The 15,803-nt window shown below is 46.3% G+C and overlaps 1 protein-coding gene across 4 annotated transcripts; it reads left to right on the forward strand.

The window, feature by feature from the left end:
• The first annotated feature begins 150 nt into the window (after nucleotides 1-150).
• Nucleotides 151-12,559, forward strand: IQCG (IQ motif containing G). Of its 4 annotated transcripts, XM_033150886.1 has the most exons (10): nucleotides 151-235; nucleotides 3,202-3,343; nucleotides 4,550-4,797; nucleotides 5,186-5,314; nucleotides 6,174-6,255; nucleotides 8,528-8,689; nucleotides 9,540-9,614; nucleotides 10,580-10,711; nucleotides 10,941-11,042; nucleotides 12,283-12,559. In XM_033150886.1, exons 1-10 carry the CDS (start codon nucleotides 198-200, stop codon nucleotides 12,421-12,423), a joined length of 1,251 nt encoding a protein of 416 aa, XP_033006777.1. In that variant the 5' UTR covers nucleotides 151-197; the 3' UTR covers nucleotides 12,424-12,559. The 4 variants fall into 4 exon arrangements, with proteins under 4 accessions (XP_033006777.1, XP_033006780.1, XP_033006778.1 ...); XM_033150889.1 differs by lacking the exon at nucleotides 10,580-10,711; XM_033150887.1 differs by lacking the exon at nucleotides 5,186-5,314.
• The last annotated feature ends 3,244 nt before the right edge of the window (nucleotides 12,560-15,803 follow it).

Raw genomic sequence — 15,803 nt, forward strand, 5'->3', positions numbered from 1 at the left:
AAATCGCCCCAGGTCGGGCTTTCTGTCGAGTCTCTTGGAAGAAAAAAACTGATTTGTTCGCTTTGTGTGAGGGCTAGGCTTTTTTCTGCTCCTGCGCCGCGCTTCAAGCCCAAAATCTAAAAAAAATCCACCCTGGCAGGCGTCACCCAGGCCAGCCCTTCCCGGTGAGGACCTCTCCTGCCGCTTGAGGGGTTACCATGGCGACCACTCCGGGTCCCGCCATGGAGGCCGCCGGGTGAGTGTGTCGTGTGAAGGGAGGCCGCGGGGGTCGGAGCTCTTCCTCGGGGTGGGCGTTACGCCCAATGGCCAATTTGAAAAGTGAAAGAAATCGCTGGTTACTTATTAAGTTGGAAGGGACCCCCAAGGGTCATCTAGCCCAACCCCCTTTTCAATGCGGGGATCTCAGAATCGAAAAACTCTTCGTATCAGCTGTGCCGAATTGGGTTCAACGACAGTTAATTCGCCACGGCCTAGGAAGTGCACCCGGGGATTTGGGGGTTAGCATCAGGGCTGCTGCTGGAATGGCAACGTCTGCCAGGGACAACTGCTTTCAGGCTCTCCTCTTCACGAGGGGCACCTGAGACACGAACTGGCGAGGGGCTCTTTCGGGGGTCGGGGTGTATTGTTGCTGTTTTTAGACATTTTTGCGAGCCATCTCTTGTACAGAATGAGGCACTGGGGCACATGTATTTTAAATAAAATTATATTAATAATATATTATTATTATTATTATTGTTATTGTTATTGTATTTTATTAATGCACTCACACGTCCTGCTCCCTGGTTTCCCACAGGGATCTGGTTGGCCCCCTGTGAGAACAGGATGCTGGACTAGATGGGATTTTGGTCTGATCCAGCAGTATTCCTTCTGGGCCATTCCATTGTCACGGGTGGGACACTTTGACCATGTTTTTTGGTATTCACACATGTGTAACAATGTAAATATACATAAAAATTAACAACCAAAATTTAAACTATGTTCTTAATAAGATGCTGAACATTTTACTAATTTTTTATTATTTCTATGGATATTTTTGACAGTTTTATTAAATGTTGAAAGTGTTGTCACGGGTGGGACAAAAAAAGGACATGGAGCTTGAGATAAGTTTGATTTATGGAAAAACTCTGAGTTGGGAGGTGAATCATTGATAAACTCAGCATATCTATTTAAATCAATGTTTATTGGTTACAACTATGCAATCAGGAATTAAGTTTAAGAAATTTAACGATACAAAATTAAGGAAAAAATGCTGTCACGGGTGGGACAGTCATCAGAAAACTTTTAACTTGAACACTTCTGTGAAGACTACGTGGGTGGACTTTTGAAAAGAAGGTACATAAAATAAACTTCTTTAGTCTTTAGCTTTTAAAAAAATGGTTAGACTGCACGTTTGGAATCTTCCTCACCAAGGTCCAGCACTCATCTAGCATTCTTATCAGGCTCATTTTTCATGCAATGGCCCTTCTCACAGTTCCATTTTATCCTTCCCAGCTAGGTGCTCCACAATATTTGTTTTGATATACTAAAAGAAAGAAACTGTTTTGCTCTTTATCATTTTTAGTACATTCCCAATTGAATGTGTGCCTGCTATGTTCTATAAACTCACATATAGCCCCTTAAAACTGGGTTGGCAAACTTGTGGCCTAGCCAGACATGTTGGAATGTTTTTTAAACAATTTTTACTGATCGTTTTATTTTATAATTTCATAAATCGCTTAGAAGTGGTATATCAATTTTGTTAAATAAAATGAAACCCTGTTAACCTCTCCGTTTCCCCAAAGAGGGCACTGTGGGTTAAACTGAAGTGCTTCCAGTTTTTCCTGGTCTTGGAACTAGTATCACAGGAACAAAAAAAAGCAAAGACATGATTTGCATGGCAGGAAGAGGACCCAAGTTCATCCAGCAAAAGTCATCAGAACACATCCCAAGTACAGAGTTTCTTCATTTAATTCCTATCCCACTTCTCCAGAGGGCTCAGTGTGGATGGCAACCATTAAGCATAAAGCAAAACTTATGAAATAATGAAAACAAAACACCCAGTTAAATTAAAACGACTTAATGCCTGTTTAATCTTGAACGCCAGCCAACCCCTCCAACATTCCAGAGATGAGAATAAGGATTCTCTTGTGTGGTTATAATACCTCCCCATATGAGCCTCCGCCTACCCAACGTTCTGCATTCCCAAAGGCTCTTCTCATCCTGATGTATATATAATCAGTTACTTTTAGATCGTCTTTGCAACGAGCTGCCAATTAGCTGCCAGGCTAAGTGCAAGGTCCTGGTCTTGGTGTGCAGTTCTTCCTCAAAAAGGATATTGTAGAAAAAGTTCAAAAAGGTCAACCAAAATGATCCAGGGGATGGAGCGACTCCCCTAAGAGGAAAGGATGCGGCATTTGGGATTTTCTGGTTTAGAGAAAATGCAAGTAAGAGAGGCTGCATGATAGAAGTACAGTGGTACTTCGGGTTACATATGCTTCAGGTTACATACGCTTCAGGTTACAAACTCCGCTAACCCAGAAATAACGCTTCAGGTTAAGAACTTTGCTTCAGGATAAGAACAGAAATCGTGCTCTGGCGGCGCAGCGGCAGCGGGAGGTCCCATTAGCTAAAGTGGTGCTTCAGGTTAAGAACAGTTTCAGGTTATGTAACCAGAGGTACCACTGTATATAAAATTATGCACAGCCATCGCTCATAACTCTAGAACTTGTGAATCCCTCTAACGGAAGATTCAGGGCAGATAAAATAAAGTCCTTTACGCAGCACATAGTTCAACTGGAACTCACTCAGGAGGCAGGGACAGCTACCAGCTGGGATAGCTTTAAAAGAGAATTAGATAACTTAATGAAGGTTATCAGGGTCTACCAGCCATGGTTGGAGGCAGTAGTGCTGAATACCAGTTGTTGGATGCCACAGGAGGAAGAAAGGGCTCGTGTGCTCAGGTCCTGCTTGCAGGCTTCCCACAGGGGTCTGCTTGGCTACGGTGGCGACAAGATGCTGGACTGGACGGGCCACTGGCCTGAAGCAGCAGGCTGTTTCTTCAAGTCTTGGGGAGAGGCTTTTCTAGATGACGTTGGAACTTGAAGGTGCAAAATTCAGGGCCCACACACACACACACAGCAGCAGCAACCAGTTTTGGGGACAGTTGCATTCTAGTATTCTGTTTGCATTTTAAATGGCGAATACTGTCTTGTTTGGCTACAGGGAATTGAGCATCCAGACACCAAGGCTCCTGCCTCTGGATGCGGTACGATTTTCTGCTCTACTGGAGGACTGCGTTGACCAGCTTGCCATTCTTGGCTTCATCATGCCAGTTTCCTATGAGGGCCGCAAAGATGTCAGCGATGTAAGTACACCACAGACTTGTGAGAGGGAAACTGAGGATGCATTCACACTCTTTCCCCTGCCCCCTGCCTCCACTATTATCAGGATCAGCCTGATAATTTTTGCCCAGCATCCTACCGTTCTGGAGTTGTCTCTATTATTTTTATTTATTCTTTTGTTCCTTCTCAGTCTTATGAAGTTAATCTCCCATAATGTTATAAATCATCTTGCTCTTGGGCAGCCCAAAGCTTCATTCCACCTTATCCTTTGCCCTTGCCATCTTTCTCAACTGGTAACTCACAAAAATTAAGAAGCTCGTAATATTGACTCAGACCAATAATGCATCCTGCTCAGTCCCGTCTATTCCAGGGGTTGAGAACCTCAGGCTTGGGGGCCAAATGCAGCCTTCTAGGCCTTTTTGTCTGGCCCTCAGAACTCTCACCAACCCTGATTTGGATGAAAAATGTTCCCCAACACGATCTGCTTTGACTGGCAACAGTTCTCCGGGGCCTTTGAGGCAAGGTCTCACCAGGCTTGTTAGTCATGCAAAGGATGTGCTCTACTATGGAGTTTTCACCTTACCTCCAGACCACTGATAGCTTCATTTTCCCATGCAAATCAGCGTGCTTCAGGTGTGCATTCATGCAAGGGCAGAATGACATGATTGCTGAGACAGAGAATGTTACAGATGTTCTGCCTGTGCTCATCAGATTAAGCACTGCTCCTCCATATTTCCCTCATTATATGAGATCTTGGTGGAGTGTCAGGCCTAACAAGCACAGCAGCTCATCCCTGGGAGGTCTTGTCCCATGGATCAGTTGCCAAGACTGAAAGTCCCCGCCTCCCCACAGCTTTCTAAATCCCCAAGCAGGAGAAAAGGAGAAATTTGTGCTCCAGAACACCTAGAAGAGCCTCGATTAGTGAAACCCAGGCTCCGTGTGGGAAATTTCAGTGGTGGCTTCTGGGAAGCCCAGAAAGAGGGCAGGAAGGCAAGATCTCCCCACAGTTGTTTGCCTGCAGCAACTAGTCCAACAAGTAGAGGAAGCATGAGAACCACTTGGGCAACCCAGTCAGATGGGCGGCATATAAATATTATTATTATTATTATTAATCATCATCATCATCATCACCAGGCTTCCTCCTGATCACTTAACCACGGCTATGACTGCTTTCCTTCTTTCTCTTTTCTGCCCCTTATTTGCAAGGATCTATTTTTGTTGCTCTTCAGCTTAATAATACAGAGACCCAGGGCATTCTTGCAAACCAGAAGGAGCTGAGCTTGAGGTACAAGAACCTGATGGACGCCCGAGCAGAGAGTCAGGCCAAGATCCCCAGTGAGCTGGGCAAGATTGCGGAACTTGGGCGGCAGCTGAAGGACACAGGCAATGAGCTGAAGAGGGCCAACTACCTTTTCAACATTGCCACAAAACAGAGCACATTGTCCCCAGAGAACCTCAAGAAGATTCAGGCGGACAGGTGAGACCCTTTGGTCAGGCAATGGGACACAAGATGCTTATCTGCACCATATTCTTTCGAGTTCTGATTTCATGAGGAACTCTTACACTTTCTGTTTTTTGAGGGTTTACACTCCTACCCAGAGTGTATTTCTGAAGGCTTTCCCCCATGCCTTGCTCCCCCTCACCCTGAGCATGCATTGGGGGTCCCTCCAGAGGTCAAGGCATCCCCCCTGTGCTCAGGGCAGCATGGGGGCAGACTTCCCCTCTTCAACTGGCCTGAGTGCACGGCCAGTGCCAAGTCATAAAGGGCCTGAAACGCGATCCGGTTGGAGCCATCGCTAAATGGCTGGAAATCTCGCCTGTCATTTTGCCTACTGGACTTAAGCACTTCCTTCCTTTCCTGCCAGGAAATACACGAGCGACGTGATGGAAGACGTGACAGAGGAAATGCTGGCACTGGGAACCTTTCACTCCCTCCAGTTAGCTGTGGACCTGGAAAATGAAAAGAAGTTGAACCTGCATAACCTTGTCCTCAGGTTGGAGTTTTATTTTAGAATTTGCCTCTTTTGTACTTAGGCAGGCTGACTAGCGCAGCATTGTCCACACTGACTGACAGTCTCTCTCCAGGTGCTCAGGCAGGGCCTCCCACCAGCCACTAGTGCCAACCCTTAATAAACGGAGAGAACGAGCCAAAGAGCTCCATCATACAGCTGCTCCTCACACAATAAACGGGCGTTTGCTGTGGTTCCACCACTGTTTCCGGCGGAGTCCCACAGAGCAGGACCTGCCACCCTAAGGGTTCAGTGCCCAGTGAAGGCCAACCAAATATCAGGGGAGTGAGGAACCACCAGAAATGCCCCATCAGAGGAAGTCAGTGATCGAGGTGGAGTATAAGGGATCAGGTGCTCTTTTAGGTATTTTGGGATTTGTGAATTAACAGAAGACCCTTGAACCTGACCCAGTAGTGACCATCACAGCTCTCTCAGCAGCAGAGGGTCGTGCTGCCAGTAATTTCTGTTGATTTCATTTAATCTGCTCCTGTGAGCCGTCTGGCCACTTCATTCTGCACTAGTCGTAGTTTCTGAACCAGATACACATAAAGCACCTTAATAATAATTTTAATGTTTGATGTTTTATTGTGTTTTTAATATTTTGTTGGGAGCTGCCCAGAGTGGCTGGGGCAACCCATCGGATGGGCGGGAAATAAATAATAAAATCATCCTCATCATCATCATCACATGGCCTGTTTCTTGAGTTTGATAAAGCACCTGCCAGTTTGCTGCCAGCTGACATGAGGGAACTCTGGGTGCATGCCCAAAAGTCCCCTTTCCGGCCTAAGTCTTGATGTGCCCCCGGAAACCAGGGATTTCCTTTCCCTCCCCTCTTGCCTTCTAGGGAAGAGATGGGAAGGAAGAAGATAAAGAGTCTCCAGAAGCAGCTCAGTGATGTCAAGAAGGAAAAGGAGTTTGAGCTACAGGTGAGCTTTAGGCAGCCACGCCCTTTAAACCCCCCTTTGAAATGCAGTATGAAATTAATAAAATTAGCACCCAACAGGTGAAGCTCAGGCTGCAAAATGGGCTCTGCACAGCAGAAAGTTTCCAGATCTAGGGAATGCAGCAGAACACATAAACAGGTGAAACTCGAAAAATTAGAGTATCGTGGAAAGGTTCATTTCTTTCAGTAATTCAACTTAAAAGGTGAAACTAATATATGAGATAGACTCATGACATGCAAAGTGAGATATGTCAAGCCTTTGTTTGTTATAATTGTGGTGATTATGGCATACAGCTGATGAGAACCCCAAATTAACAATTTCAACTTTGGGGTTCTCATCAGCTGTACGCCATAATCACCACAATTATAACAAGCAAAGGCTTGACATATCTCGCTTTGCATGTCATGAGTCTATCTCATATATTTAACTCCAGTAGCTAATGAAAACAATTGCTTACATAAATGGACTTTTCCACGATATTCTAATTTTTTGAGTTTCACCTGTATTTGTGGATTTGGGGCTTAGATGGCTTTAAGAAAGGGTCAGATAAAACACCTGGAGGCTCAGATCTATCAGTGGAAATTGGTCATCACTAAAAAGTTTTTTTCTGATTTGTTGTTCTTGTGACAGTTCCTCCTCTTGCCATTTTTTAAAAATAGCAAGGTATTGTGGGAGCTGTCTGAAAAGGCCCTGTCTCCTGCCAGTAGGTAGGGCTGTTCTGGAGGGCTGCCCAGGCCCTCTCCTTGGGGAAGGTGTTGCATGATGCTTGCCCTGCCTACAGATCTAAAGGGGGGTTTGGGGGTTGGGGTTACAGCAACCAATCAGAATGCCCCCTGAGAGGCTTAAGACAGGGTTGGCAATGTTTTTGTGGCTTGGGCCAGTTCACGGTCCCGTAGACGTCACAGTGGGCCAGAGTGTGCGCGCACGCATGCACAAATGCTATTTCCGGCACTCCTTCTGGCGTGGAGGAGGTGTGCACAGCTTCCCATTGGCTGCAGGAGCTTCCTGAAGCCAATGGGAAGACGGCCAGCATCGTGGAAGGCGGTTCCCGCTCTGCTCTGTGCCAGTTTAGTGTGGCACACAGGAGCCGACCGAGCAGGCAGCAGGGGTCCCCGAATGGGCAATGGGGGTTCATGGGCCGGTTAAACGACCCCCCATGGGCTACGTGTGTCCCATGGGCCTTAGGTTGCCGACCTCTGGCTTAAGAGAACCTCCATGTTCAGAATACTAGCTGTGTTATAGAGGAGGGATAACAAACTGAGGAGGGAGGATGCTTGGTTGTTTCTCAGAGGCAACTGAGTCTGGTGCAGTTGGATACCCAGCACTGGGATCTGTGGGCCTTTGGTCTGATCTATTTTTTTTTTTTTTTTTTACATCTCATTTGCATTTGCTAACATCAGATCCAAGTGTTTCTGGCACTAAATTCTAGGACCTTAATAAAAAGCTACACTCCTCCTCCATGTGTCACAACTATCGTGGGGCTGGCACAAACATGGATTCCTGTGCTAGCAGGACTCAGTTGCTAACCCCCTCTTTCAAAGATAGAATTCCTTCCCATGTACTGTTAGCAGCTCTAGTCTCAGACCAAAGCCCTCCCCCAGCTCAACCCACAACATAGTGCTTAAGGCTTTGCCTGCTGAATGGAGAATTTGTTTATTCTGCAACAGTCTGTCCTCCACTAGCTTCAAACAGGCACGTTACAGTCAATGAATCCTGTTTGATCTTGAGTTTTCCTCTTTTAAAACTTACAACTGCCTAGCAGAATGTTTCTTTTTCAGCCCCAAATACAGTAGTCAGTAAGTCAGACCTTAGTGGCAAAACAGAAGTCATCCTTAAAGGCCTAGATATCCCCGAGATAGTCGATCTGTGTCTGGGCTGCAACATGTCTGGGTGGGCTCATTTTTTATAAAAGGAAAAATCCATGCATGTAGAAAAGTGGCACACCAGAGAAAAGGAATCTTTTGTACAGAGGAGCATTCAGTGATGTAAACCCCCATCTGGAGTGGTGCAGTCTAGACATGTTTTCTACCTCAGTGAGAAGGTTGGAATGTTCCATAGGACACACTGTTGAGTTGCAAGCCCATCCATACCCTGGCAAGGCAAGGCAAGGCAAGGCAAGGCAAGGCAAGGCAAGGCAAGGCAAGGCAAGGCAGAAGCCAGTTCAGTCTTAAGCAGCACGTCTGAGGATGACCACAGACCAGCACATCAAGTCTCCCTTGCCTGTAGTCCTAAAGCCCACTCTCTCATTTCACAGAATCGGAACGAGATGATTGCATACCTCAAAGACCAGCTTCAAGAGATGAAGGCTAAAACAGACATGGAGAATCGTTACGTCAAGAAGGACACAGACCTCCAGGTGGCTCAAACGCAGATGAAATGCTTTGAGGCCGAGAATGATCTGCAGAATGAAATTGAAGTAAGCACTTTGCCCTGGGCCATACGCATTTGTAGGGAGGTGATCTGCAGTAGAGTGTGGGGCATGCCTTGATGACATGTGTGGCCTCAGCATAGAGGCAGCCACTGTTCAGTGTCCTGGTATAGACTTTTCTCAGCAGCGTAACCTGACTTCTGGTTGAGCATCCTCAACCCAAAGAGGACTGCTGTGTGGTTGCTCCACACAGGAATACCAACTATTTTGGAGAGCTGAGTCCTCCTGGTGCCAGAAACAAGGCTTGTGCTGAACCTTAGTTCAGATTAAGTGAGCAGCAGTTGATTAACTCCCGATCAAGTCAAGGGCTAACCTTGGTATTAATAGAAATCTACATTTGTATCAGGTCAGATTGCTTGTCCATTCGGATTGGCAGAGGCTCTCTGAGGTCTTGGGCAGGGTTCCCCCCCCCCCATCACCTGCTACCTGATCCTAAATGGCAAGGAGTGGGATTTGGGGCCTCTTTCATGCAAATTTAAAGTTCTACCTGGCTCATATGCAGGATATTCTTCTTGGTTTTCACATTCAATTGACTTAACCTGGTTCAATTGCACAGTGTTCTCGGTTTCTATTGGTCTTTTTTCAACCTTCAATCACTGTACGGCTAGCCAAGTCATGACATGGGGCTGGCAGCAGTGAAAATGAGGGCAGAATTTAGGGGTGGCATCATTGACCATTTTTTTTGTACAACTATACTACGGCTGGGGCCATAAACTCACTCTGCAACATGGCATAGAGAGGGATGTGGTGCATGCCCTCTCTAGGTCTTCAGGGGAACCCTCTTGGCATTCGCTTAGAACCAAATAAAGTTTGATGCAAACTCTTTCTCCCATTACAGAAACTGAGAAATCAAACTGAGCAGGAGACAAGAGTCCACATGGACATTGAGAATTTCCTTAAGCAGCAGCAAAAGGTAGGTGGCACAAAGGTTTCTGGTGCCCCATGTGGAACCTGTGGCACTCCAGCTGTTGTTGGATTACAGCTTCCATCTGCCCTAACCAATGTACATGCTGGCTAGGCTCATGGAAGTTGGTGTCCCACATCTAGAGGCTACAGGTCCTCCATCTGTGCTATAACTTTTTGTAATGCCATCCACTCTCCAGCCAACTGCTAGATCAACTTCCTTGTCCTTCAGAGGTTTATGTGATTCCCCACCCTTAATCCAAATCATTACTCTCTACTGACATACATTTCCTATGGGTTGAGCTAGCAAGTGGACCCAGACCCTACTGTATCTAAAGATCAGAGGCCTGAGCTGTACCACTTTAAACTGCACATGGCAGGTGTGTTTGTGTGTGCACACGGCTCACATGATTGCTCTTCCATTCAAAATACGCCCTGCACAACAGATGCCTCCTTACTTTGTACCCCATCTTTTCGAACAAGCGGAATAGAATAGAGCTGCCGGCACACAAGTTGACCACCTCAGGTCAGACAGAAGGTATCTTGGGGGGTGGAATTCATAGGGAACTTCAGATTTAGAAAGCATCTAAGGTACTGCATACAGCAGCCTATTGCCCATTCCAGTTCCCTGTGACTCTCTTTCTTTCTCTTGTTGCTGCTCCTTACACACACAAGAGCGCCACCTTGCATTCACGGATCATCCCCGTTCCATTCAGTTGCTTTGCGTATATACAGGAAATGACACAAACCTTTGGACTGGAACCGTAGCTTTGATCTCTGAAATAGCATTCCAACAGCAACAGAGAGTTAGACAAGGTGATAAGCTGATCACCCCCCCGTCCCCACCAAGCACCTCATTCTGCAAGTCCTCCAATATCATGTCATTGCATGAGGCGCCAGGCTCTAAGCCATGCCCCGGAATGGTCAGGAGACAAATGCAGAGTGTTGTGAAATGTCTACCTGTGTGTGTCGCAGAGCATAGAAGAGAAGCTGGAGTATTGGATGGATAAGTACGAGAGGGATACAGAAGCCAAGCAGCAAGAGCTCAATTCCCTGAAGGCCTCCAGAGCAGCTGACCAGGCAGCGCTACAGGAACTGGCCAAGCAGGTAGGTAGCAAAGCTGATGCTGGGGCTACAACCATCTGTTCAAAAGTCAGGCTCCTCGGTCCGTTGGTGATCCACGGCAGCTCTATGTGGGGTCGCTCTATCCACACATCCTCACTGCTGCTCCAATTTGCTAGGGACCTTAGAAAGCTAAGGAAGGAGTCCAGGGGTGAGAGGTGACAGCGAAAGTCCACCTCCAAGCTCAAGTTAAAGGTTTCTTTGCATTCTACAGTGTCTTATATGTGAACAAGCTATAATTGAGGATCGGAAGGAAAAGGAGGCTGCAAAGAAGAAAATAGAACAGGATGCTCTGGAGTTGAGGAGTATCCTGAAGGTAAGATGAATCAATATAGCCTTACCTTTGGAGTCCTGGGACTAGAAATTGGAAGTGGGGGCGGGGAGAAAACCTCTTCCTCCACCATGTCTTCTGCCCCTATCCCAACATGTGGAGCAGATCATCTCCTTTGCTTTATACAGCCCTCTGTATGTTGCGGAACCACAGCACTCACCACCCCAACCTGCTGGCTATGCTAACTGGGGCTGAGAGTTGCAGCACAAATTGCTTGGGGGTCACCTGGTTGGGAAAGGCTGCTCTATCTCATGGCTTCCCCTTTCAGGGCTCCAGATCTGGATGGGCCTCTAATCCTTTTATATGCGGGGGGCATGGTTGCAGAATCATCTGCTTCTGTAGGGGTACTTAGGGGTTCTCTCCAACTTCCTCCAGCGCAACTCTCCTTAACCTAACAGAGCCATTTCCTCAGATAAGTATTATCAGCTAAACAAGAAGCAGGGTCTTCCCTGGACCATCCTTGTATGGTAAAAGAGGCAGCCACAGATTGTCTCACAAAGAACAGTCTTCTCTAGCCAGAGACCAGCGCTTTCAGTTCCATCAGCCGCAGGACTGGCCTGGAAGAGGGAAAAACATGCATATAGGAAAGCAATATTAAGTGAGGCCTGAAACACTGTGGGATCCATAGCCATTTCTGTAGCTCTTTCTAGCCAACAGTTAGCTAGGGTACAGCATGAAGTATAATTTGTTTATCAGTTGTTTACATGAATAGCAGACCTTGCCTTACCACATTAAGAAGCGTATTTGAACGACCATATTGCAGAAGTGAGAAGCAGCCTTGTGTTTGGCTTCACGGGTAGCCAAAATCCAATCCTAGCCACCCATTTGCTCTCCTCAGTGCAGCAGCAGCAGCAGCGTGCCTTCGCATGTTGGCTGCCCAGGGACATTCTGAAACAGATGCCATTTATTTCCCACTCAGATGCTTTCTTGGAGTGTACCCAAGGCTGCGCCTTTCTGCAGCTTGAGCTGGCAGCGATGGGATAAATGTGGGCATTAGATGCTGTGGCTGACTTGGAGCAGACAGGCAGCAGATGGAATGCTGGACTCAAGCCAGGCCTGCTTCATTAGAGAGGTGGGGGGGCAGCCTAGGGGAACTGGACTTGTTGCACAGCAGTCCTTTCTGGGAGCCCATTTTTGGCAAAGCTTGAGCAGCAGCTGGAAGGTAGTGTGGGCACCCAGTGTCTCCTTCCTGCACGCACACCCTTCTCGTCTTCTTTGCTTTCAGCTGCAGGCCTGGTGGAGAGGCATGATGGTCCGCAGATTCCTTGGCCCTTACAAGGCCCTCAAAAAACTCTGGGAAGAAGAGCAACCAACCGCCAAAGAGAAAGCGAAGAAGAGCAAAGGGAAAGCGAAGAAGAAAAAGTGATGGGAACAGAGCCCAGCTCTTGCGGCATCTCCACACTGGGCATTTGGGCAACACGGTTTTGTGGGATGAAGGAACGGGACAATTGTATGTCTTTGCTGAAAGGATCAGAATTAATAAAAGCTTTTAGCACTCGGCTCGAGATCTTGCTATTTTGGTCCCAGTCAGCAGGAGGGCATTGAAGCTGCTGGTTCTATTTTTCTTGCTTTGGAAGTGGAACAGGCTATGCCAACATTTTGTGTTAATTAGCCTGGACCATATGATGCAATCTTGTATCTTGTCTCCCCACCCTCTGCTGGAGCTCAGGAAAGCTGCAAAGAAATATGTTCTGTCATCTCCACAAGATGCTTGTGTAAATTACCTTTTTAAGCTTTAACTGCATAGAGATATACCATGAAGAATGTCACTGGTGATAAGTGGACATCAGGGGTGCCAAACGGAATAAAATATTGGAGGGTGGGCAGATATTGATGCCCCACATAATAAATCACAAGACCATTTAAATGGCAATGTCCATCAATGGGGGGGGGGAGTTGCCTCAAATGTTTTATGGGGGGGGGCTGAAGGGACCTTGGACCCTAGGAGTGGTTCCTATATTGGACATGTACATGAAGACCTTAGAAAACTAGCAAAACCAAGTAGTTATTAACATGACAACTACTCTAATAATCACACATGCTGCATGCGCAGAATAGGATCCCAACTTGATCCTACAGGAACTTGATGAGCCCTTGGGAGCAGCAATACGTTTGATGTTGTGATGTTGAACAAGCAAAGGAACAAGGCTGCTCAACCTCCCTCTCCCAGGAGAGAAGCAATCAAGGGCACGTGAGAGACTGGACAAACCCACTGCAGAATAAATGCTTCTGTTCACAAACGCAGGTTTTAAAGCTTCAGCCTTTATTTCAAATCACCCGGGTTTGAAGTTTATAATATCATGTGCGCTAGAAATTGACTGGTAGCATACAGGCAATTTAAAATAAAGTACATGATATTATGATGTTTATATAGTCTTTGAAAACTATGGAATGTATTTACAGACATACAAATACAGGAAAGAACTTCTTTAAAAAAATCCTTCAGCTATACTACTAATTACACGTTTACAGTCTGGAGAAACAACAAGAGCGAAGTCTTTATCCTCTGGGCTTTCTGCCGAGTGCCAGCCTAGAGGAGAATGAATATGTGAGAGCTGCAGTGCACTGAAAATGGAGGCCTTCAAATCTTCTGCAAAACATGCTTTATATATATATATATATATATAAAAACCCACCCAAATTTACAGGATATCCCTCCCACTGCCCCAAAAACAAAATTAAAAGAACAATTCCAAGACATAATAGCACCGGCCATTACTGAACAGTCATGGAAAGATTCCTTTAAATATTTTGTGGCAGAGATTTGTCAGGAAAAGCTCCTGCACAAGCCCTCACAGAGGAGAGTTTGCAAGAAGCTGTTCTCTTGGACACATTTAATGAACTGTGCCAGAAGTCAGTGCATTTGCTTTTCCTGCAAGTCTGCCCTCTCTGATTAACCAGCAACGAAAAGGAAGACAGATACTCTCCATCTACCCAGAGGTGAGACTGCAATCCATCCCTAGGACAGACAGAGGCTGTTGGGCCTGATCTAGCAAGAACTTGCAGGGGCTACTTAGAGCAACAAGGTGAGTTTGCCTTCCATTGAGCAAATTAGTTGTGACCCCCCATGCTAATGTCACTATGTGGTGGGAAGCGGAAAGCTGGACAAGGTCTACTTAATACAGTGCGTGTTGGTGCCCATTGGGACTGGCAGGGTGGGAGGCAGAGAGACCAACTGTAGGTGGGTACAGATACAATGAAATGCCCAGCCAACCCTTAGTGGATACAAGAAAGCAGGGAGGTGGTAGGTGGTTGGGGGGCACACTGAGGTTGGTGGGGCAGTGCCTCGCCCTAAACACAGGGTTTCCCAAACTTGAGTCTCCATCTGTTCTTGGACTTGAAGTCCCATAAACCCTAGCTAGCAGGGCCAGTGGTCGGGGATGATGGGAGTTGTAGTCCAAAAGCAGCTGGAGACCCAACTTTGGGAAACCCTGTGCGAAGGGACGAGCCTCCACTGGATGAAGGATGGACTCCGTAGTCAGTGTTCACGGGACAAGCAGAAGAGATCTAGCTTGCCCACTGAGTTTGTGCTGCATAAATTATTGTTCACTGGGTCCTTTCAGACAACCAGCTTCATTTGGGATAAAATGATTGTGCACGCAACATCTACAGTTTCCCAAATATCAAGGGGGGGGCATTGTATAAAGCTTTCAAGCTTACTTTGCACTGTTGGGAGGAAATAAGAGACCAAACTGCAAACAGCACAATCCTTTGCTGGAGCAGCCTTGAATGAAGGATACCCCTTGCAAGATGGAAATAAAAGTGTCAAGTTCTGGAATGGAAAATCACCTGATTCTCAGAACAGTCACATATGCCTGGGACTGCTTGTGGACAGGTAACAAAAACAGAATGATTTATAGGAACCCAACAGCAAGCACCATCTGTGGAATGGGGCATCTCTTGCACTGATACTCCCCAGAAGAGGACAACCATCTATTGTTGCTTCAACACACAAAATAGAATTCTATACACTTTTCTTTAAAAAAACAAAAGCTTTTTTTCCACTGAATACAAGGAAAAAAATTGCACATAAATATAACAAAACACAAAAATTCCCAAGCCGTTTAAAACTAGCAACAGAAAACTCAAGTGGTTTTTTTTCTTTTTGGTATAATACATAAAACATGAGATCGGCTGAAAGGATCTGGATTTCCTTCACGCTGTTAATGTCCATTCATGGAACTCCTGCCATCATGAGATTATAATAAAGTGAAGAGACAAAATGACGCAACACAAAACAGAGCACTTGTGTGTGTGTTTGTTTTTTTAAAAAAAGCATGTCATATGCTTTAGCCCTGGTCATAGGTGGTGATTTGCGTGGGAGGCAATACCACCGTATTGTGCTTAATTATTTCCTGGCAGTTATACCCCTGGGCATTACCGACTGCCCAGGCAAAAGAGCGCCCAGCTCTACCAGCAGATCCACTGCAGCCCCGCACAAAGGCATGTCTTTGGTAGGATGCAGTCCTTTCTGGGTCCTCTCGCAAAGCATGCCAAGAATTTCTGGCCCTTAAGGGCTTCGGCCAACCACTTGCATGCGTCCTGCCGGAATGGGCTGGGAGCTTCAGCCGCACTAACAAACATTGCTGCTTTTCTCCTGCCGTTAAAAGATGACCTGTACAACTGGGCTGCAGGAAATACCGTTTCTCAACCCACCATAATATACAGACTGAGGTGCCTAGGTAAAGGATTGAACTTGACATGGTAGAATATGTTTTTACAGTATATGGTGATGAACTTGCTAAT

Source organism: Lacerta agilis, chromosome 5 (genome assembly GCF_009819535.1).
Source record: "Lacerta agilis isolate rLacAgi1 chromosome 5, rLacAgi1.pri, whole genome shotgun sequence".
NCBI classification, from domain to species: domain Eukaryota; kingdom Metazoa; phylum Chordata; class Lepidosauria; order Squamata; family Lacertidae; genus Lacerta; species Lacerta agilis.

Coding starts and splice junctions, on each gene's coding strand:
- IQCG (XM_033150886.1), top strand. CDS start 198: ATGGCGACCACTCCGGGTCCCGCCATGGAGGCCGCCGG. Junction 236..3,201: donor CCCGCCATGGAGGCCGCCGG/GTGAGTGTGTCG, acceptor GTTTGGCTACAG/GGAATTGAGCATCCAGACAC. Junction 4,798..5,185: donor AAGAAGATTCAGGCGGACAG/GTGAGACCCTTT, acceptor CTTTCCTGCCAG/GAAATACACGAGCGACGTGA.